This window comes from Acipenser ruthenus, chromosome 9 (assembly GCF_902713425.1).
Source record: "Acipenser ruthenus chromosome 9, fAciRut3.2 maternal haplotype, whole genome shotgun sequence".
In the NCBI taxonomy this organism is placed as follows: Eukaryota; Metazoa; Chordata; class Actinopteri; order Acipenseriformes; family Acipenseridae; genus Acipenser; species Acipenser ruthenus.
This window is the reverse complement of record NC_081197.1, coordinates 58,284,950-58,309,594: the sequence shown is the minus strand read 5'-3', so window position 1 is coordinate 58,309,594 and position 24,645 is coordinate 58,284,950. Positions and strand designations below refer to the sequence as shown.

At 40.0% G+C, this 24,645-nt stretch overlaps 1 protein-coding gene across 4 annotated transcripts in view; it reads left to right on the top strand.

Annotated features, from left to right (window-relative positions):
• Nucleotides 1-24,645, top strand: part of LOC117405817 (neural cell adhesion molecule 2-like) — a 272,867-nt gene that overhangs the window by 215,298 nt on the left and 32,924 nt on the right. For all 4 annotated transcript variants that reach the window (XM_059030327.1, XM_059030325.1, XM_059030326.1 and 1 more), the window contains 4 exons: nucleotides 7,046-7,196; nucleotides 9,689-9,876; nucleotides 10,625-10,721; nucleotides 19,615-19,788. In XM_059030327.1, the coding sequence (XP_058886310.1) occupies nucleotides 7,046-7,196; nucleotides 9,689-9,876; nucleotides 10,625-10,721; nucleotides 19,615-19,788 (610 nt within the window). The remainder of the gene's footprint in view (nucleotides 1-7,045; nucleotides 7,197-9,688; nucleotides 9,877-10,624; nucleotides 10,722-19,614; nucleotides 19,789-24,645) is intronic.

Below are 24,645 nucleotides of genomic sequence, written 5' to 3'. Positions count from 1 at the left end.
TATTCACCCCCCCCTGAGTCAATACTTGGTAGAAGCACCTTTGGCAGCAATTACAGCTGTGAGTCTTTTTGGGTAAGTCTCTACCAGCTTTGCACATCTGGATTTTTTGCCCATTCTTCTTGGCAAAATTGCTCAAGCTCTGACAAGTTGAATGGGGACTGTTGGTGAACAGCAATTTTCAAGTCTTGCCACAGATTATCAATCGGATTGAGGTCTGGGCTTTGACTGGGCCATTCTAAGACATTCAGGTTCTTGTTTTTAAACCACTCCAGTGTAGCTTTGGCTGTGTGTTTAGGGTCATTGTCCTGCTGGAAGGTGAACCTCTGCTCCCAGGTCTCTTGCAGACTGAAACAGGTTTTCCTCTAGAATTTCCCTGTATTTGGCTCCATCCATCTTGCCCTCAATCCTGACCAGTTTCCCAGTCCCTGCCGATGAAAAGCATCCCCATAACATGATGCTGCCACTACCATGCTTCACCGTGGGGATGGTGTTCTCAGGGTGATGAGCAGTGTTGGCTTTGTGCCACACATGGCGTTTTGTGCTAAGGCCAAAAAGTTCAATTTTGGTCTCATCAGACCAGAGAACCTTTTTCCACATGTTTGCTGTGTCTCCCACATGCCTTTTGGCAAAATCCAAACGGGATTTGATATGGGTTTTTTTCAGCAATGGCTTTCTTCTCGCCACTCTTCCATAAAGCCCAGCTTTGTGGAGCATCCAGGTTATAGTTGTCCCATGGACGGTTTCTCCCATCTCAGCTGTGGATCTCTCCAGCTCCTTCAGAGTTACCATTGGCCTCTTGGTTGCTTCTCTGACTAATGCCCTCCTTACCTGGTCACTGAGTTTTGATATATAATTACAATGTCCAACAGGATATGAGCAGAGCTGAGCCACCATTGATTCACATGGGAGTACTCAAGACAAATTTATATCTGGGTGGCCCTGCTAATCCAGAGGAACAAGAGGGTTTTCACAAGAAACACATGCTAAATTATTATTAATTGTTCTGTCTTTTATTAATACAAAGTCTGGCTTTCATTGAAATTGAGCCAGCCCCAAAGGAGCTGTGAACCCATTCCATTAGCCGCAGTGTCTGTGGCTTATGGTTCAATACTACTGCACCAGCTCTGTGGTTTCAGGTCAGAGTGGTCAGGCCACTATCTCATATTCCTGAAATACATCTGTGAAGGAGACAGCAATCTCCTAATAACCTGTTACCTTATTAAAACGTCATGCTGACATTGGACTCAGCTTTTGCCAAGATAAGCACCAACTAAGACATAGCTTCTTTTACTGTGAACTAATGTGATCCATCTGCGTTTCCTTCCGGCTGATGATGTAGATATCCTTCTGCCTGGTTTTCTGCCAGAGATCAGCCTATTTTGCCTCTCTGGTGCATTAGCACACACAACGGCTGTAATGCTGGCTCCAGGGATCAACCACAGTGCGGCCTCCCTAGCGCATCAGCATGACAACCATCTGGACTGAGCTGAGTAGGGTACTTCTCTGGGGTCTTCAAATGGGCACCTTCCATCCTTGGTGTTTCGTTGACTGGCCCACCACACCTTAAGATGGCTCAATAGTGATTCTGGCATCCCAGCATCACCCCCCTCCGTCCCCCACTCAGCTAAACCCAGCTTACTTACCTTCCTTTTTTTCTACTGTGCTTGAGGTCCCTAACCAGAATCTTTCCGTCTCATCCAGAGCCAGTTGCTGCTCCTATCTGCTGCTTCAGATAACTTCTTCACTATGCATCGCAACTCTTGACCACTGACAACCCACCTCCACTGGGTAAAACTGGACTTTCCATCCTCACTGTTCCGCTTCAACAGCTAGTTGAGCGTACCGAAGTTTTTCCTTTCATACGTCTCATCCACAGCATCCTCCCATGGCACTATTAATTCTACCAGATGAACAAAGCATGCTGATCCAGACCACAAGACAATATCAGTTTGAAGGTTAGTGGTATCCAGTTTTTAGCAGATTGCAGTTGTCCTAGATGAGTTTTGGTTTTAATACCTTTTCTTGGTGGTTGCTCCCCTGGATGGAGGAATGTTGTTCTTCATGTGTCATATATTGCTGGAATTGGTGGCAACCTGTTGGTCATGCTGCTCTTGTCTTCCAATGCTAAGACCAAATATCACCTTACATCCTCTCATAGTGTGTCTTAATGTAGCTGGCGATGAGCACAAAGGACACCACAGATCCTCTCCTACCCATAGGTTCTATGGTGATGGGAGAACATCACATGTTGACCTGATGAGGAAACAGATCCTGCTCTGTTCCACTGTCCATAGATCTCGCCAGCCGATCTTGTGCTCTCCTCCTGCTTTTGCACCTCGTTGACTACCAGCTTCCTCCATTGAGCTGGGGCTGCTTTGTGCCATGTAGGAGGAGCTGAACTGAGGCCAAAGCCTCCTCTCCATGCTGTACTTGCCCCATGATATTACTGATACGAAGGGCAGCCTTTGCATCTTCCACAGCTTCCTTTGCCACCCACTTTCTTCCAGTTTTCAACACAGGTGCTGCCTCCCTCACACATTCATCATGTTACTCTACCAATGTAATTTCCAGTCAAACCTTAGCGCACTTAAACTCCTCAGTGAGATCTGAGACTGGCAGCTGCAGCATCCCTTTACCGTATAGTCTCTCTCTGTTGAGACAGAGTGGATCTCCTAACCATTTCCTGATGTATGAACTGATTAATGCTTCCAGCTTCTCTACTGTTGTCACGGAAACCTCATACACAGTGAGTGGCCACAAAAGTCTTGACAGTAGACCAAACTAAAATCACCAGAGTTTAAGTTTTCCCGGTAAAGCGCTGCTGTCTATGCTCTTCAACCCTTGCACTGCTGCACTGAAAAAATCAAATGCTGCAAAAAGTAGTTAATGTGGTACTGAACCGTATGCATTAGCTAAATGCCACATGAAGCTCCTTCCTCTCCTTTTTAACTGTTTGAATTTGCTGCCAGATCACACTGATTGATACTCGTAGAAACTTTTTCTTTAGGTATGAAGACCACATCTGCTCAGCGCCATGCTCTTGGTACAACCTGTTTTTCCCATGCTCCTTTCATCAGTTTCCACAGGATTCATAGAACACCAGGGGCACTCTTGTACACTCTGTACGGAACTCCATTAGGCGCAGGAGATGATGACGTCATTGCCTTTTTCACAGCTTGCTCTACTTCTTTCCACTTAGGTGCGCAGTCCTCCATTTGGTATTCTTGTGGATTGATAGGTGGGATGTCTGAAGGAATCAACATAGGCTCCTGCCTTTCTGAATCTGTGTGTGTTTCCGCAAGGTATCTCTCCAGCTCAGATTTAGTTGCTTTTAGTGTGCCATTTTTCTCCCTGGTGAATAACTTCTTAGCAAATTTGAATGGGTCTTTATAAAAGTTAGTTACCTAACCTTTCCAACACAAAACAGAAATCCGTGTTTACTGTCTCCCACGCTGTTTTCTCAGAAGCTCTTGGCCATTTAACTTCAGGTTTGTGCCTGTTGAGGTTATTTTCTCTCTTACGCTGGGTCATCTGACCAGGTTCACAAGGATCATTAGGCTCATCACTAGTTGTGTTTATGCAAGTCCTCCTCTCAGAGGTGCTGATATCCTGTGAACTGTTATTTGTTTCCTGTCGCTGGTTTTCATTTGACTGACTTGACTGACTTCATAAAAAGTACTGATCAATGCAAGGCCCTTGTCCATTCCCCCTCAAGCATTTCATTCTCCCTTGATGAATCTTCAAACCCTTAACCGTTTTCACTTTGCTCAAGCCACAAACACAAACCTGGAGCTCCATGTCTTTGCTAACTACAGATCTTGCACTAGTCCTTTGCAAAGTACTCTCCGTTCTCATATCCATTTCCTTTCCTAAGTCATTAACTATGTTGTCAAACCTAGCCTCTTGCAGACCTTCTAGGTTGCATTTGTGTATAATGTAATGCAATGTTGATTTTATACAAATCTGTGTTTTCCATTTCAAATAGTTGCTGCCTGGCAAATCTGCTTCAGCTGCTTTGGTGAACACCATACAGATAAATGAGGTCTGAGATTTGGAGAAACTAGTGTTTTCTATTCCCAAAATGAAACATATGTTAGTAGAGTAATTGAGCAAGAAAGAAAAGGAACACTTTCAATGTGAGATTAATAAATACTTAGTGTATTCAGTCTGGTTTTAAAATGTGAATACCCGTGCATCCTAGTGTCTTGAATTCAAGAAGACGGCTGTGTACAGACTTCAAAATAGAGTGATATTTTCCTAGCTCTGGTTGGAAAAATGGCACTGGCAAAATCCCAAATCTGTTTTAATTTAAAAATATATATACAATTACCATTCTGTCTTCTTCATTTTTAACTTAATGGATGTCTAACTGCAATTTCTTGAGTTTAAGATCATTAAATTATAAGAAAAGATTGCTTACCAAAAATGGTATGCATTTAAAGCAAGCTCAATTGAGTTGGGCATAACCTTTTCAATGATCCTTTGTCAGGAAAGCATTAGTGAAAGTGTGTCAGCCTCTGAGCTATGGCAGCCTATTTAAAAGATCACAGGATCACAGTGCTGCCTCTCCCTTCCTGCACTCAATCTGAGCCAGTACATGTGATTGGAAAGAACATCAATCATTCCCAGCAAAGGAGTTTGGTTAAAAAAATGAAAACGGTCAAAGAATGCTGCAAATTATGGAATGTTTTTGCTGCATTGCAGACATATTGAATGGATGTGTATTGCTATTGACTTCTGTCCATCTGTGTGTGTGCTCCATATCCATCTGCCTTGAAACCAAGAGACTGCAGTTCACTCTTACATGTATTATATCTTTGGAATCTATCTTTGGAACTCTGTTTTTTACATGTCACCTGCATTTTCACCTTGTAGCATCAGGTGATATTGCAAATCTTGTGAAAGGTAATTTCTTAGGTGATATTTGACATCAATATTCTCTGAAAATACACTATGAGATAAGAAGTACCAATTTAGGATAAAGACAATTTGTATCTACAATGACATAATAGTAGTGCAATACCAACCTTAAAATCAGATGACAAAATTGATATTCAGTCCCTCATCGTGACAACTGAAGTAATATTATCAATACAAGATATGCTATTCAGAGTTTAGATACAGTACTCTGGGAGCATTCAGTACCGGACGAATTAGTAACATGCAAAAATACTTATGTAACTAACAAGCTAGGCCGCCACCGAAAAACCATACATTTATTGGACAGCAGCAATAAATTATCATTAAAAACTGTAGATTAGCGATCCTATTTTTGTAATTTAAAATATGTGTCTATGCTGTAGCTGTGTAAATTACTGTCATCAGACAAGTGAGTAAGAATAGTGTACCAGATTAAGTTGGGCTAATAAAAATAAAGCTCTAATACTTGTCCGACCCAGTGAAACAGAGCAGCTTATGCATGTACTTGTATCCATCCAGCTCCAGAAACAATGAGCCATTACAAAAAGTTGGAAAAATTTAAATAACTCCAATGTTCCATCTGGTGGTGATTCAATATAATTACCAATGACTGCCAGTGTATTAAACATGTTCTCTTCAACATTACAGCCTTTTCTCTCATTTTAAACTGTACCGATGCACATGGTTTCACCTCATATTTCACAAAGCATTCACCACTGTGGTAGGTTTGTACTGATGTACTGTTAAATGGAAACAAACTGTTAATGTTCCAAAACTGATATTGTTAGACATTTGCAGTCCAGTCTTTTAAGTAACATTGCTTTTGTACAGAACCATTTCTGTTAGGAGACAGGTAAATCTGCTGAAATAATACAAGCTAAATACTAACTTTGAAAGGGTTGCATCACATTTACTTTGACAGAACCAAGTAAATGTTGATTACCCCAAAAGCTTTTCACCTGGGTTGCTGTAGAGTCCCTTTCCACTAAGGCACATTCATTTTTGATAGATTTGCTTGATGATCAACATACCCCTGTACTAAGAAGCTGTCAGGTTATCATTATTTTTCAAGACTTCTCCAACCCTGATTGACAGAGCATGACCATGTGCTATCCATCCACTCCAGCTCATCCAAAACTCTGCTGCCCGCCTCATTTTTTCCCTTCCCCTTTACTCCCGTGCTACACCACTGATCCTCTCCCTCCACTGGCTCCTTATCACTGTTTGCATCCAATTCAAAACTCTTGTACTTGCCTATCGCTGGATCGACTTTCTGCTCCCTCCTATCTCCAGACTATCATTTCTCCCTACACCCCCTCTCGCCCCCTCTGCTCCTCCACCACCTGCAGATTAGCTGTACCACCCCCCCACCCTTCCCCCTCAGTGGTGGAATGAGCTACCCATGGATTTCAGGACTGCTCAGTCCCTGACCACCTTCTGGCGCCTCCTCAAGACACACCTTTTCAGACAGCATCTGTAAACCTCACAACTATACTGGACTATTTGGCACCCAGTTGTACCTGTACGTGCATCAGCTTGTACTTGCACTGAACTGCTCCATACCTTGCTGTATTCTCCTACTGCTCTTAATTATAACTATTTCCTGTATCTTGTAGATTTCTGTAGATCTTGTAGATCCATATACACGTTTTTTGTAATTGCTTTTATTTGAAGCTGTTCTTATCCATGTGTCGTACTCACTCCATGCTGTCTTTATTTTGTTTTTACTTCAATTTCATTTTATTTTCTAACTGACTTTACTGTACTTTATAACTGCTCTTATCTGTGATATTTTGTAACAACTGTAAGTCACCCTGGATAAGGGTGTCTGCTAAGAAATAAATAAATAAATACATTAAATAATAATAATAATAATAATAATAATAATGCTTTGTTTTAGCTGCAGTACCTTTTTTTTCCTGGAACCTCTTTCCTACACCCATTCACTAAACACTGAAAACCTGACATTTCGTGAATCTGTAAATACCTGCAGCACCATGATTGATTCACAGAAGGGAACCCTGCACAGAGACTTGAACTGGTATCAACCTCTACACCACTCAACAGATTATTTTTGATAAAATAGTATCCCGTGTCACTAAACTGCATGCTGCTCTCTTCCCAGAGCCTGGATGGCCGGATGGAGGTGCGGGGACGGATCGGCACGTCAGCGTTGACCATCTCGGGGGTTGGGCTGTCCGACTCAGGCTGGTTCAACTGCGAGGCAGCGAGCAGGATCGGAGGGCACCAGAAGGGCATGTACCTGGAGATTGAATGTAGGTACATCCTTCTGTGTGCTGCAGAGGCTTGAGGGAGGGATGATGTAAATACAAGGGGGTGGGAGTGGATGAATACAAGTTAATATAAACTCTGTAGAGCTTTTGATGGAATTAAGCAGGTTCTGGAGCGTGCCAGTAGTCTCTAACGCAGATGTGGGGATTGACAGGGTGATATTATTAAAAGATCTTCTAATGGGGTCCTGCTTCTATTCAGATTTATAGTTGGAAGCGATCCAAGCTTTATCAGAAGGTGCTTATGCAATGTGGCATCAGGTTTGGCATAAGAAGTTGCCAGATCGATTGTTTGCATGATTAAAATGACTCATGAGTCAAGTTTGCAGCAATGTTTCTGCATGTATACTGCAACATTTGCAACAGGCTGATTTCTTTCCATCTGGGAGGGCTGAAGGTAAAGGAGACAGTTGCTCTGAAAGTATTTGAAGCCAAGACTTCCTGGCACAAGCACAAGCTCCAGTATATTACACTGAAATAAATAATGATAAAAAAAAACTCCCCTGACAATACATGACGTCTCACTAGTCATATGCATGTTTATATCTGTCTTATGTACGTACTGTATCGTGCAATTGAAGCTACAACTAAATGATGGCACATCCAATAGGTCTGACAGATAATTAAAATGAGCATTTAAAGGCATAAAGCACTGAGTGGTATATTCATAATTGTATCTACAGGAGCGGTTAACCAGTATGAGATAACCTAGCATGCCGTCAGCTAATGTAGTCTTAAATTGTGTTAATGTTGTGGAATCCACAGAAATGAAATGACATGTTTACTCTGCAATGCATTGACTTTATGAAGGCATAAAAAGCTCTTACTGTGAACTGCAAGGGATGTAGAACTGATCAGCACTGCTCTAATGAAACTCATTTGTTTAGTTATGGAGCTATGTTTCAAACCAAAAGCCTGCAAATGTGACAAACAACCAGGCATCAATCCTTTAAATGCAATCCTGCAAGCAACCATAAAAAAGACATCAATGTAATAAAGTCCCCGTCTCCAGATCAAATGTAACAACCTAATTATTACCAACATCAACTTAGCACTTTATAATGAAATCCTGCCGTCCTTGTAATGACCCATATGAATGCTGTTCTGAGCTGGGAATTATTTCACTCAGTCTGTTTCAGTTTGACATCTCATCAGTTCCTCTTGATAGTTTTTGCAAGGAGTGTGGTATTTAAGAAGGATTCTGGATTGACATCACACGAGAGATTTACTGTAACTTACTATTGCATTTAATAGTGAGCTAGTCTTTAAAGCAGCCTGTGGACGTTTTCACATGTAGCTAAAATACTGTTTACATTTTGAACAATGAATTCCTGTCTGCACCTCTGCCAAGCTGAGGCATACTGTACAGCACTTGATTTAGAAATCCACCTCCTGCACAAAGAAAAGAAAAGAAAACAGAATTAAGATGACAAAAAAACACCCAGAGTCCTCATTTTAAAGATTCAGGTCCCTAAATGCTATCTGGAATATTTCATATTTTGCAGAAATACACTTAAAGAGAAGTTTGTATCGGTCCCTTAGTGGCTCACCTAGATAAAGCACAGCCACGTGATGTGCAGGGTGAGTCATACTGTCAGGGGAGTGCAGTTTCACATCCTGGCAGTACAAAGTCTCCGGTCTTCGCTGAGGATTCCGGAGAAAACATAGTGTTGACTCTGCCACTCCCACGGGTTAGGCAGAACTGGCAAGGACTGTTTCTCCTCATTGCACAAGAGCAGGCTCTAATGGCAAGGCTCCTGGTGAGCAGACACTCCTCCAAAGGCCGGTAGCTCGCTGACATCCACTCTTGAGTTCCAGAGTGTAAAAGAGGAGGCTGTGTGGACCAGTGGTTAAAGAAAAGGGCTTGTAACCAGGAGGTTCCCGGTTCAAATCCCACCTCAGCCACTGACTCATTGTGTGACACTGAGCAAGTCACTTAACCTCCTTGTGCTCCGTCTTTCGGGTGAGACGTAGTTGTAAGTGACTCTGCTGCTGATGCATAGTTCACACACCCTAGTCTCTGTAAGTCGTCTTGGATAAAGGCGTCTGCTAAATAAACTAATAATAATAATAATAATAATAATAATAATAATAAAAGAAGGAATTGGCTTGGTCGTGGGATCAGAGAACGCTCACTGAACCCTCAGTTCTCCTGAGCTGTGCGGGGAATTGCTGCAATGAGGAAACATAATTAGACATTGTAAATTGGGGAGAAAATTAGGGGTAAATAATTGGCCAAAAAGAGAGAAATTGGTATAACATTACACAAAGTACTGTTACCTGTTAATTACAGTATATAAACAGCAGTAAGAAGATCATCTAGTTTAGCAGGCATCTAACAGTGGGCTAATGACATCTGAACTCCAAATCTGATTGACTGAGAGAATTCTACACAGCATAACTTAATGGACGCGCTGTCACTGTGGAGAACCCTTACAAAAATTAAGCTTTACTTGTTTATATTTTAATTTTTTCAGATGCACCAAAGTTTCAGTCCAATCAAACAATATATTATTCCTGGGAGGGGAACCCTATCAATGTCAGCTGTGATGTCATCGCCAACCCCCTGGCCTTCATTGAGTGGAGACGGAACAAGCAGGTCCTGAGGACTGAGAGCTCGGGCAATATCAGAATATACAGCACAGAGGGTCGAGCCCTCCTAGAGGTCAGCTGCACTCCATGCTGCACTCCTGTGCACATAAACAATATGGTAAAAAACAGTATGTGTTAATTGTTTTATTATTTGTTAATCAATTTCAGCTGGGACGGATACCCCGTTTACCAGTAACAAACAAAACACATGCTTTACAAAACTAAACACAGCACAGTACTTACAATGTGACTGCTCGGACACAGAGTACTCCTTTCCATGTCCTTCTACTCAGCAGTCCTGAGTAGACAGACTGCTGCCTTTACATTCCTGTCAGCTGGCATCAATTTACAATAATTACCAGCTGAAATTGATTAACAAATAATAAAACAATTAACACATACTGGTTTTTAGCAGGGAGGATTGTTAACCCCCTCCCTGCTGTGTTACTATATATATATATATATTTGTTCACACTATATAACTGTATATCATTTCAAGATGTACAGGCTCGACTGTAAAGATGTGTTTTTAGTTTTAAAAGCAGCAACAATTGGTGCTTGCCTTACAGATCTAGGTAATTCATTCCATAGTGTAAGGGCTTTATAGCTGAATGCTCTACCACCTGCTTTCTTTTTCTGAATCTTGGGAATAGTAAGTAACCCGCCATCTTGTGATGAGAGTGAGCGTCTAGAGCATATGGGGTTAAAAGATCAATAGGCCAGCTTCCTTTTCAGCTGTGTGAATATGAGTGAAAGGCTGTAATGATGATCTTAAGAGTGACATGTATATAGCTGTGTCCTTTTCCATTTTCTTCCTGCAGGTCACTCCAATGTCCGATAAGGATTTTGGCCAGTATGACTGCACAGCTGGAAACACCATAGGGAGGAGATCTCAGGAGTATATTCTGGCACAGGCTGGTGAGTGCATTTCATTAAATCTATAGTATAGTAACACACAGCCATTTCAAACTTATCAAGTCATCCTGAATTTGTATTTTTTGCACGTTGATGAACCAGCAACAACAAGCATTTCTTTTAACCCTTTTAGCTAAAAAAAAACAACAGAGGCAGTGACCCGGAGCCCTTTGCTTGACTGGCTCATTCCAGCTACCACAGGTGCTGGTGCTTGATTAAATGGGCTATATATTGCTGCCATGGTTGATGTGGTCAATATATTGCTGTCATGGTCTAGGTGGAGTTATTCCTTTGTAAGGTAGAAGCAATGAACATGCATATCTGAACATCATGGTCAATTAGCTGCATTCCGCAATGCTTCACTTTAACCTGATAGACAAGATGTGTTTCAAGTAATTGTTTGCCAACAATATCTGTGAGTGGTCTGAGGAACTTGAACCAGAATGTACACACCTGCCATTCCCCACACAGTCCCTCGATCTCAATCCAAATAATCCTCTGTGGAACAAGCTGAAGCATTGAATGTATCAGCACTGACAGCACCAACTTCCCCACAACTGCAGGTATGGAGTCAGTCAAGTCGAATAAAAGCCAGTGACAGGAAGCAAATGACAGTTCGCAGGATATCAGCACCCCTGTCATAGATGAGAGGAGAGAAAAGAACCTCAACCGGCACAAGCCTGGGATTAAATGGCCAAGAGCTTCTGAAAAAACAGCGTGGGACACAGTAAACAAATATCTCTGCATACGGTTCAGTACCACATGAGCTTCTTTGGGCAGCATTTGATTTTTTCAGTGTACCGAGGACAATAACAAACTTAGTGAAAGCCTACTTCGGAGATTTGCAATTTAGTTTTTCAACTTCAGAATTCACCACTACATGGTGTAAAGACAGTTTCCCAGGCCAAGCAGGGAGAATGGGAGAGTGTGGAACAACGCAAGATCAGCTGGCAAGAGCTATGGACAATGGAACAGAGCAGGATCAGTTTCCTTATTAGGTCAACATATGATGTTCTCCCATCACCACAGAACCTTTATCTATGGGTAGGAGAGGATCCGAGGTGTCCTTTGTGTTAATCGCCAGCTAAATTAAGACTCATTTTGACAAGATGTAAGGTGGGTCTTAGCCAAGGATGACCAGGTGCTGCGATGTTTGGCCTTAGCATTGGAAGACAAGCGCAGCATGACCAACAGGTTGCCACCAATGCCAGCAATATATGACACACGAAGAACAACATTTCTCCATCCAGGGGAACACCCACCAAGAAAAGTTCTTGGACAACTGGAAGCTGCTAGAGGCTGGAAAATGCTGGCAGATGTTGGACAATGGCTTATTTTCACACCAGAGATTGCCACCTCTAACCTTCAACCTCATATTGTCTCGTGGTCTGGATCAGCAAGCCTTGTTCATCTGGTAGAGTTAACAGTGCCATGGGAGGATGCTGTGGATGAGGCGTATGAAAGGAAAAAACTTTGGTACGCTCAACTAGCTGTTGAAGCGGAACAGCGAGGATGGAGAGTCCAGGTTTACCCAGTGGAGGTGAGTTGTCGAGAATTTGTGGCACACTCCACAACCCGGTTTCTCAGAGACAACGGATTCAGTGGTCAAGAGTTGCAATGCATAGTGAATAACTTATCTGAAGCAGCAGAGAGGAGCAGCACAGTAGAAATAAAAAAAAACCTTGATGTAAAGGAAGGTAAGTAAGCTGGGCTTAGCTGAGTTGGGGATGGAGGGGGTTGATGTTGGGACACCAGAATCACTATCGATACCTCTTAATGTGTCGTGAGCTAGTTGACAAAACACCAAAGATGGAAGGTGCCCTCTTGAAGACCCCAGAGAAGTACTGGGCTCAGTCCAGACGGTTGTCATGCTGATGCGCTAGGGAGGCTGCACTGTGGTTGATCCCTGGACCTAGCATTACATTTGAGCTATCAACACCAGGCAGAAGGATATCTACATCATCAGATGGAAGGAAACGCAGATGGATCTGTGATGGTGTGCAGCCTATTTTGTGGTGGTTCTGTGTTTTTTTTGTATTGTTTAGAGTGGATGTGAGTGAGTTTGGGGTGTGGTTCAGTGAGTCTGTGTGAGGAATGTGTGGAATGTGCCTGGGCTAATGAGGTGCGAATTGCCCAATTAGCCCAGGCACCTGTATAAAAGGGAGTGGTTGGGTTTCTTAGGAGGAGAGTGTTTGTTAGGAGGTGAGTGTTTGGAACAGTGAAAAGACGTGTGTGAGAGAGTGAGTGATTCTTTCTGTATAGTTTATGTTTAAAGCCTGTTTTTGTGTTCGTCTTTTTGGTTGGCCATTGTGCCTTTTTATTTGTGTTTTGTTAATTAAAATATTTTGGTTTCACTGCACTTTCTGTCTCTGAGTCTTCCCTCTGCCGCTATCCTGCCACAGGATCACATTAGTTTACAGTAAAATAAGCTATGTCTTAGTTGGTGCTTATCTTGGCGAGAGCCGAGTCCAATATCAGCATGAAGTTTTAACACCTACTCTGATGTATTGGAAATCATTTCACGCTGGTGGCTCTGCACTCGTTGAGGCCCTGGTCTCAATTTTATAGTAATGTTTGGGAATCATAGAGATGATTTTTGTGTGACCTTAGGCAGTTGCTAAAGATTAGTGACACAGCTCCAGATATGGCTCATGAATCCAAGAGTTTAGAAAGTAATTACTGAAATGCCCAAAGGAGCAGAGAATCAGCTAACTGGAACCAGAGTTTGTGAATAAAAACAAATCTTAAACTCATCTCTTTACAAAAACAAAAACCTTTTCCACTCTGTAGAGGGGGCATTGTATCTTTCTATCTACTCCAATTGTGATCCTCAGCTGCTACGTGGTTCACTAATTGCACCCAGCATTACAAGAACAGGCCAACTAATTGCCTACTGCTGAATTCTTCATGGTCATGACCCATTGATTTTAAATGTGGTCGATTCCAGTAGCAGTATGAACCCTTCACCTGCAGCTCTTCATCTGGCTTACAGAGTAGTCGCTCCCTTCTGTTGGTTATTGATCTGCAATACACTTGGACAGCTCACATAAAAACATTGCATATCACTCATCAGAGTTTGAAAACCAAAAAGCAGCAATCCAATTGTTTTACTGCCATAACATAATACAGTACCCATGCCCTGTATTGAGATGGGAATAATGTTCTGTGATCAATTACCCTGCATTGTCCTAATTTCTGATCTGAAATGTCACAGTTAAAAAAAAAAATACTGTGAAATTAGAATGAATGTCACCACTGGATGTGACTGTTTCAGATTGTATGGTCAGTGTGAACATGGGATTTACATCTATGTTCTGCTGGCTGGGAGCCATGTCCCAGAATCTCAGAGTGATCAAAGTTAGACTTCATTGCAGTATGAAGAAGAGTCCATTGGTTTCCATTGATATTTTAAGCTATTTATATAGAACAGATATCCTGACGCTGTGGGCATCTTGAGGAATCTGCATTCTCATATATTTTTTGATGTCAGAAAGTTGAAAGCAATGCTTTCCTTTCTGGGAACACACCTAAGAGTATTTTGACAGCAACATCCAGGCATATTATACAATCTAATCTGAGCAGAACATGTGCCTGAGGCCCTAACTCATAACAATGCCACCACTCCAGCTTTGGAAGACAAACAATACCCAGGGTCTCCATATGCTTCCTCTGCTCTGTTTAGTTTAAAAGTAACTAAACCGACTAATTGACTATTTTTAACTTGGATCATGTGCTCATATTGTTATGTTATATAAGATGGACATAGGTGGAACCCAGTGCATATGTGAATCCATCTGGATCAAGACAACATTAGAGATACATGCAAGGAAGGGGGCGCCATAATCATGGGGGAATTCAACTTCCCATATATCAACTGAAACAACCCCACAGATTGTGGAGTGATAGCATTAACAGGATTTGTAAATGCCACTATCAGGGAGAGCGTTTGCCTCTACCTAGTATTCTCAGGTAACCAAGGTTGGGTGAATACTCAGTGGGGAGCTGCAGGGTGCATGCTTGTTTCACTGACATAGATCAGGGGACAATCAGAAAATGTGTCAAATTTACAGATGACACAAAGCTTGTGGGCGAGGTCAGCACGCTTTCAGCCACCCAGGATATCTGAAATGATGTACACCTCATATCGAACTCAGCAGAAACTTAGAAATGTTGTGTCAACAGATGTAAAGTGTTAAATGCTGGTCACAAAAATGTAGTATCAAAATAGTAAATGAGGGTAGAGAAGTGGAACAGACACCCCAAGAAAAACACCTTGGGGTTATAAACCTTAGGTTTTGCTGCAAACAGTACTTCTCTAGAAACTGGATTTTCAAGATATTTAGTTTACAACAAGAGTTACTTAGCAACAGATACTTGAGTAACCGTCACTCCACATTAACCCTTAGCGGTCCATTTATTCAGCGCGTCTCAGGTGCGTCAGGTCCAATTTATTTTCACATGCGCAGTTTATTTTAGACACGCTGTTTAAAAGTTTTTCTTTCACAGTAAAACAGGTTTAAAAGGTACTGCATATCGACAGGACACTCAGTACTGCATCTCCAGCCCTGCCCCACCCCTTGTTCGCTGTATTTTTCACATACCTCTTCATAGTCGTACATACAGATAAATCATCACCAAGCTCCTCAATAATGCGATCCAAGTCATTATTTTATTACTATAACATCTCAAAAAGCTCTGAAAATGTCTGTGATATTCTTTGAGCACTGGATGCAGAAGCAGCTATCTTGTTGGTTTATGTCTGTGTTATCTATGTGGTGCCGGGGCTATCTGTATTGCTCAGATACGCACCCCCCCTTTTTTCTTTTTTTTTCGGCTTCTACTGGCTTTTCTACTCAGCTTTTACCGCAGAAAAAACAACTAGAGACCTGTGTTTTACGTCTTTTTGATGATGTTGGACCCTGTCCGACATAGGACCACAAAGGGTTAAAGCAGTTAGCACATTATTATTAAAATGTTTTCTACCAGCATGTTATGTTGGACTTTGTAATCCAAACCCCAGCAACTGAATTGTGCTGAGTTTCTAATGTTGTCATGACAGATACATGCATTAGAACCTAAACACAGGGATGCAGGTTGGTCTTTTTAGTAGCAGTCTTTACATGTGAGTTTATGATGGTAATGCTGCATCCTAAATGTCATACATTCAATTAGGTTTATAATATTAGACAGAAAATCAGAAGGCACAACCTAAAAATCTCTCTTTAAGATCCTATGACACTAATGCAATAATATTTTACACATTTCAAAATATGAATACATGTTGCATCATTTGTATTTAAAATAATAACATACAATGCATTTTAAGACCAATATATACAATTATAATTAAAATGTATTTCAATATGGATACATGCTATATACATAAGGATACCTTTGGATTAGAAGCTCAAGCCAATACAAGGAATAGCAAATCTGCTAAATATTATCTTAAAATTAAATCATATTTCAGTATTTACTCCAGCTTATTATGCTATTAATATCCCTATTACATTCTGTCAAACAAGCAAAATGTTTCCAAAAGTACTCGGGAGATATATGCCTATGTTTTATTTAATTGCTTAGTATCACTGGTAGGAGTAAGTGTGCATTCATGTGCTCAGTATAATATAAATAAATGACACAGAGCACACAGCTGAACATTGAGTAAAGACAGAAAAGGTTACCAAGCCACATCGTTGCTGCTGAATCATTGGGGTCCTCTAAGAGCCAATTAGACAGAGTTCAGGGACCGGTTCTAATTGGAAACTCTGTATGTTTATGAAAAAAAAAATTGCCATCATAACTCTAGAACAATGACTACCCTGGAGAAATTATACAGTTCCTGGGGTTGATATGAAATCCAAGCCAGTCATGTGGAAGCATATATTATTTATTTTTAAACTCCAATAAATTAATATTGCCATGTCAGTAAACAAATATAGTAGAGGTTGTATATAATAGATGTTTTGTGGCAATACATCTTGATAACAGAGCAACAATGCATGAAAATAAAGGTGCATGTTGACAATGGCAGACTGCTAAACTCTAAGGGTTTCACACTGTAAAGTAACCTAAATACAATAACACAGTGAATTGTGTTAGCAAGACTGAAAAATCGCCTGCATGTATCAGATACTCCACAATCTTCTGCTATGTCAGGTAGAAATCGCATTACTGCAATCTCAAATATAACCCTCAATGTATCCATTTGGTATCCAGTTATGACAGTTGTGATTTAAAGATATTTACATGAGGGTCGATCCTTCTCGGTTGCATATTTACGTACTGTATTCTCACAAACTGAAATAAAACATTCTCACTCTGGTAATTGCACCTGACTTCAACCGGCTTGTCAGTACACACATGCTTCATGCATATTGCAACAACGAGTGGGTGGAATTGTAAGGAGAACGGACTGGACAAAGCAATGACAACAGGCACTTTTATTCATTGAAGATGTTGTGATTAAATCTAACAGAGGCCTCAGCTATTCCACACCTTTCCTCTCTCGTTGCTTCACTTTGACCATCTCAACCATCCTCTTTTCTTTATTTGACAGAAGCAGTTTAACCAGAGATTAGATAAACTAAGTGGGTGCCTCAAAACAATCCTTCCTAAACACACCACTGGAGTCTGTGCTCCCAAGCTACTTAGTGAGCCTTAACAAATGTGAATCTTAAAATTATATCTTTTTAAAAAATACATTGGAGTGCTGAGCCTTTATATCTCAACAAAATGGAATTTGCCTAAAGGCACTAGTGTTTCTCCTTAGTTTATTTCACGTTTTAAAGAAATGAACTCTGTAGGAGCTATGGAGATGTTACTTTGATTTCTTAAGCCCCCAAGACCTGAAACTGATAAAAGAAGATGTTTGTTTGAATAGCGGGAATTGAGAAGGTTGATGATAAATAACAAACACTCACGACGCGTCAGTGCTGTCACTTTTTTGTGTAGGTGTGACAAGCCTAAAGTACATCTACATCTGTACGTAAATAAATCACTTCTTGTATGTCTTTACACATCCATGAAGTCGGGGCTTGACAATAACTTTCAGTTGAAAGATGTTAGATATTCCCACAGATATCGTGAATATTCACGGTAATATACAATATTTGTTTTCATCAATCTTTTACTTTATAATATCTGTGTGCATGTGATGCTTTGTCAAGAGCATTTTAAAGACATTATGTGTAACTATAACACCGTACATATATTTAAATTACCAGCACTGCTGTACTACCAGTACTGTAATATAATCTCATTCTGAAATATATAGTGCTCCAGACAAATGTCACTTTCGCCTTGTTCTTCTTCTTTCGAAACTTTTAAATTACTCACCAACCTTGTTACTCTGAAACAAAGAACTTAATAATGATGAATACTCCAAGGGGTATGCTTTATTATTTCTTCAGAACCAATTTACTTCAAACAGAATCCTAAAAACATAACAACATAAGTACATTTATGAACAAGATGTGGCCATTCAGCCAATCAATGCTCGTATAGTTTCTACAAGCTGAATAAACCCAAACCTTTTTCAAGACAGGTCTTAAAAGAATCCCAATGGTTCTGCCTCAACAACATGACTAGGTAACTCATTCCATCCCCTCAGCATTCTGTGAAGAAGTGTCACCTACCTGAACCTGTCTCCACTTAATTCAGAGTATTTCCTAATGTAAGAATCTATCCAGGACCACATTTGGTAAATGTTTCCTGAGCTGATTTTGATTATGCATTGGGGATGGTGTTGACAAGTGTATTATTCCAGCATCCCAAGCAAGGAGTAAAGGTGGGCATGTCATGCGATTCCTTCATGAGCAGAGGTCCATTGCAGTGAGCTTTGTGGATATTAAAATCCAAGTCAATGTCAAGAAGGAATATTGAGTCTTGTGTCATGTGCTGGGGCTTACCATTTAGGGATCTACAGCACACTTGCTCACTACCTGTATTCTGTATTTGTATTATTGTGTATATGTCAAGAGGCATCGTTTGCATGTAGACAGATCATAGTTGTATCCACAGGATGTTGGCAGTCCGTTAAAGATGTGTGGTGGGATGGTCCTGGATTCCTAGATACAGTTACTGTATGGAAGTTACTGTCAATCAGTGGTGCATCCACATCCTCATGTGCCTGATGTACTGTGTTCCTAATGGACTGTCCAGATCCTCCCCTTCGCTCTGTGTGCCTGGGCAGTAATGCTGCTGATACTAATGGTTTCCTGTCCACAGATGTGAGACTGCATTCAGTATTAATTATTGAGTACAAATGGGTAACACTTTACATTGTGTCTCTGGTTACTGTGTATTTAGATAGTAGTTACATAGTAAATACATATGTACTTACACATACTTGCAATGTTATTATGCAAAGATACAATGTACTTAATGTGCACATCTTTTTGCACGATATATGTTAGTACACAATCATATCAGAAAAGGGTTAGGGTTAGGTTTAGAGTTCGGGTTAGTGGGGTTAGAGTTATATTTAGAGTTAAGGTTAGAGTTATATAATGCAGAAAAAGTACACATTAAGTACATTGTAACTGTGTATAATGACATTGTAATCATGTGTAAGTATACATGTATTTACTAAGTAGCTACTACGTAAACACACAGTGATTAGCAATACAATGTAAAGTGTTACCAAAAAATGTATCAGACAGACAGATGTGGCAACGTTGTTCTGAAATATATTACTGGTGAGAGTATGGAATGGGCTACCTAGTCATGTTGTTGAGGAAGAATCGCTTAGATCCTTTAAGACCCAGCTTGACAAAGTTCTGAGATCAATCAGCTACAAGGAACCGGATGAGCTTAAATAGGACGAATGACCTCTTCTGGTTGGTAAATGTTCTTATACTCTCATGTTGTGTAAAACGTTGTGTTTCCTTTGCAGACGTGCCCTCAAACCCCTATGCTGTGAGGCTGAGCTCAGTGTCCCAGGCAATGGCGACAATCTCCTTCACAAAGCCAGATTCGCATGGTGGGGTCCCCATCAGCTACTACCAGGTGGACTTCAAGGAGAGCGTCTCCGAAGACTGGAGAGTAGTGCGATCCCACGGGATTCTGAGTAAGTCCATACAGAGGGAGATCAACATTATCTCCCACAGCCAAGGATAGGCAAGCTGGGTTCCATACACAACCTGAAAGAAAGAGTAATGTCAATGTATTTAATGTTTTATTTTGATGATCTGATGATAATGTAAAGTTATTGCACTGTGTTTTACATACAAATGCTTCTAGTTACTAATGAAGTTAGGGAGGATGATACAGATTGAAGCTAAACCTCTACAGATGAACAGGGAGATGGATGGCCTAATTAAAGGTGACAGGTCAGAATGTTTTTGTGCTGCATTTCACTTTGTGAAAACCGCAATGGATCGATCAAGTTAACATGTGCCCACCCTCAACATGCAATGCTTTCATGTTTACTAAACATATAGTTCCTGTAATTCCAGCAGTTAGGCAGCCCTGGTTTTGAACTAACCCAAGCTGAGAAGTGGTGCTGATTCAGGAAAATAGAAATACCTGTAACAGGTCTTGACATTTTATTTTTCACTTTTACGTGAAACACCACAGGCGGCAGGACAACTTCCAACAGTGCATATGTATTGGCACAATACACTACAGTACTTATATGTATGCTACATCATGCAGCTCTTTAGGGTTAATCTGATGCATTGCTAAATAGTCTTGTCCGTGTATGAAAGGAAGGCCAATTGGCAATTGGCAAGCAATAGTCGATTAATGCTAAACTGCCTGCTATGAATATGTATGAGCACTTTGCTTTGAAGTCAAGTGATATTGACTAAAGTAATGCTATATCGCAGTGGTGTTTGTGTATAAGTGGTTGTTCAAAACTGCATTTTTACAGGTGTAGAATTATTGACTCTTGTTAAAACTGTTCACATTATAAACCACCTTATTTAATGATTACAACTTGGAGAGGAGGTACTTTGTAACTCTACATGCAGGCAACATCCAGAATTACTCTGTAAAACAGGAAAGGCATGCATTCTACTCATATCCATTTTTAGATATTTGGTTGTAGTGGGTACCATGCTTTCCAATGCTTACCAGCTTTTACTATATCATGATTCATTATGTTTTATCGTGCCTTTCTGCTGCTTTCTAAACTTACCACTATGCACTTTTTTCATGATTATTCCTGTTTTTACTATGCATGGTTATGATTGGGCTTGCTACTTTTCGATATTAATCAGTAAAGCTTGTTAAAACGTCGAATTCACAAAAAATATGAGTTTGACTGAAATCAATTTATATAAGATAAACGTTGGTAAATCACTCGCTATTTTTTTATTTTCTGACCAAAAATAATCATTTAGAAATCATCTCTAGTTTGTGTAGTTTTTATACTTACTGTCTGTCCTGTCTCCGTTCCGCTCTGAATGGCTAGGGGTCGCTGTCAATCATCTCAGTGGTCCGTTAGTACTGTAGTTTCACTGTCAGTCATTTCACCCTGTTCTTACAGATCTCATTGACTGAAGCAGCGCTAGAATGCTTTCATTCATTTAAATGACTGTCAGTCATCAAGACCTGCATTGACTGTGCACTTTCACTTGCCAGCTACAGCATTTGTCATTCAAAGCACCTATTTTGAAATTAGCAGGTAAAGGTGTAGGTAAGCCTTTGCTATAGGTATACGGTGACAGTTACTAGTTTGATTTGAAAATGGGGTTCAAGAGGAAAACACTTAATGAATATTGTGCACAATACCCTGACCGACGGCTGAAGTCTCGAAGCGGGCCTGTCTGCCTTGCCTTCCCTTCCAGTGACTTTCTCCAGCTGTGCTGAAGCAGGAGCTCAGACTCAGAGTTAGTTCTGTTCAACTATGTAATGTTTTGTTCTGTGCATATTTTTTACTCATACATTTTTGCTATCAAAGTCGGTGTAATACACTTTTATATGTTGTGTTTTCTATGGTTTATTTGAGACAATTTTTTAATTTGTGTAGGATCTTTACAAGGTATAGCTCTGCTGTGACAAAACGTTATTTCAATTAGGATGTTAGTAACCATGGTTTTGTTGCATGTTGAATATGATAAAAGGGTTTCTCTAAATGAGACGGTTCTCAATGGCATACAAAGGCTGTTTTTTTTTTAAAGCATAAAGGTCGATTTCACTCATGCTTTGCTTGAATTGGAAAATAAAGATTAAAAAAAAAAACCTGGTAAATTCTTTCTAAAATAAACATCGAAATTAATCGTCAATTTGACAAAAAAATAAAAATTGAATAGTAGCAAACCTAGTTATGTTTGACATTTCACTATGCTTTTTAATATTGAAATATTCATTCATGTACCGTTTAAGTTTAAAGTACCCTGTCATTCAATATTCACATTATCTAGGCCACAGATGCAGTATAAGAACATAAGAAGAACATAAGAAAGTTTACAAACGAGAGGAGGCCGTTTGTCCCATCTTGCTCGTTTGGTTGTTAGTAGCTTATTGATCCCAGAATCTCCTCAAGCAGCTTCTTGAAGGATCCCAGGGTGTCAGCTTCAACAGCATTACATTATAGTGCATAGTGGCTTAAAGCCTTTGCACCTACTGAATACATTCAGAAGCTTAGTATTAGTAACACATTAGCATCTTGTGATCAGAGGGACTGGGTAGAGATGTACAGTATCAACACCATATTCAAACAAGAATTTTAAATGTGTAGAAAATGTTGTTTTAAAAGTTTGGCTGAGATCCTTCCCAAGGGCTAGTGAATGTGTTTGAGTAAACTTCACGGGACAGGGCATCCTTACATTCATAACAGCGAACAAAGGAGTATTTAGTCAAACATCGTGTTAATGAGGTAGCTTTTAGGGTGTTGTTTTTCTAATTACATCGCAACAACATGATGCAGCTATATTAAGCACAGCACAACAACGTTTGAGTGCTGGGAGCGATGTGGTAACAGCTGATTAAGTTGCAGGTCAAAGGGGATGGGAAGTTAACAAAGGAATGCAAGTGCTAGTTCATGTGGTTGATATAGTGCCCAGTTTGGGTCTACTGCTGTAACTAGACTATCCACTAGGAAGACCACTGAACCTGAAAGACACTAGATTAAAAAAAACCTGTGGGGAGGGCTGTACCTAAAACAAATGAAATGAAGATTGTACATTGCTCTCAAGAGTTTCCTGGGGTGTTTTCTATGGCAAGCCAAATTATCATTTAGAGATATCATAAATTGATTTACAGATATTTCTAAATGGATCTTTAAATGAAATAATTAAAAGATATCTGAAATTCAATTTAAGATATCTAAAAATAACTTTCTGTTCATTAGAGATATCTCGAAATAACTTCATGTTCAATCCATTCAAAACATTGAGCATTTTCACAGGAAATCATTTACAAAATGGACTGGGGTAGCAGAGTCGTCGCAAAAAAAGGACATTCTTCGACTTGCCTATTGGTTAAACTCACTCAAGACCTTCAACTGAAATGGAAAATACCCTCAACTGTTTTTTTTCTAGCGTCTGGTCGTTGTTTTAGACTTATGCGGGGGAAAAGCAGATCTCTTATTGGCCGATCACATCCCCTTCAGGAAACCCCTAAACTCTTAAAAAACCTCTAGTAAACCCTGTAAATCATCTTGGATAAAGGCGTCAGACAAATGAACAAATAAAAATTAGAGTAGTATGTTTCATAGTATAAGCAAGCACACTGTACGCAAGTGTATGGCATGGTACTGTATGGCAGGTATGGCATGGTACTATAAGTGGGTTTTCATTTGACTTACATGCGTACGTCATGGTGTTGAAGTGGTTAAAGATATCTTAAAATTAATTCCAGATATCTTAAAATGCAACTTGAGATATCTCTAAATGATAATTTGGCTTGCCATGTCTGACAGGGCATCTTAGTTAATTATAAGTTCACATAGAAAGTGTTTCATTACCAGATTCGGAGGGAGGTGAAAGAGAAACCTGCAGGGGAGTTTAAAACAACAGGCATGACCCCGGTTTGATAGCCACTTTTACTCCAGATAATACATGTCTGTTTCCTTTGCATGCTCAAAGTTTTTCATAATACCCACTCTTCTCCTCCCCAGCATGGTAAAGAGTTTCTTAGAAACAGTGCTGTCAGCACTAGCTAGAATAGTGCTGTCAGTAAGAGTTTGATTGCCTTGGTAGCCTACTGTGCTACACCTGTTTGTGAAACACCACCTCCCCCTTACCCTCATACATTCCTCCCCAAGGAGCATGAAAACAGAGCTCTAACTTTCAAGGGTAAAAATAACCATCAATAAATAAAAAAAATACCAAACCTTCAATGTATAATGTCAGAGCTAAATTGTTTTTTTTTTCAGTTTATCAATAAGTCTTCAGCATAATTTATTATATATCCATTAGTGAAATGATAGCCTTGTGTAGCTCTTTCAAATCCACTACACTGAACTCAAGCACGGAAGCAATTTCACAGAGTATGTAATAAACATTACAAATGCTCATGGGGTACAGACATTTTGTAAATTCCAGTGAGTTCTTCCTGTCTGTTTGCTGCTGGATCTATTTGATCTGAGACCGGATGTCTGTATGTTTTGCTATTCTGTCTTATTGAGGCAACACATTAGTGCTGGTTATTAGGGATATATTTTTTAAGTACAACAGAATAATAATAATAAAAAAGACTTTGTAGGGAGAATTAGTGTTTAGATACCCAATTAAAGCTGATTAATTAATTACCATGTGTAATGGTTTAACTCTCTCTTAGTTACAAACTTCTCCCAAACTAGGTCAAGATCGCAAAGGAAACAATTGCACAATAAAACATGCAACACTGTTATATCTTTTATGAATGTTATCAAAAATGTGTAAATAAAATACAGTACAAAAATAAAAAAGTTATATCAAAATACCATAAATCAGTTTATTAATCTAAGTAAGCAATAATAGAAAGGTAATATCTCAGC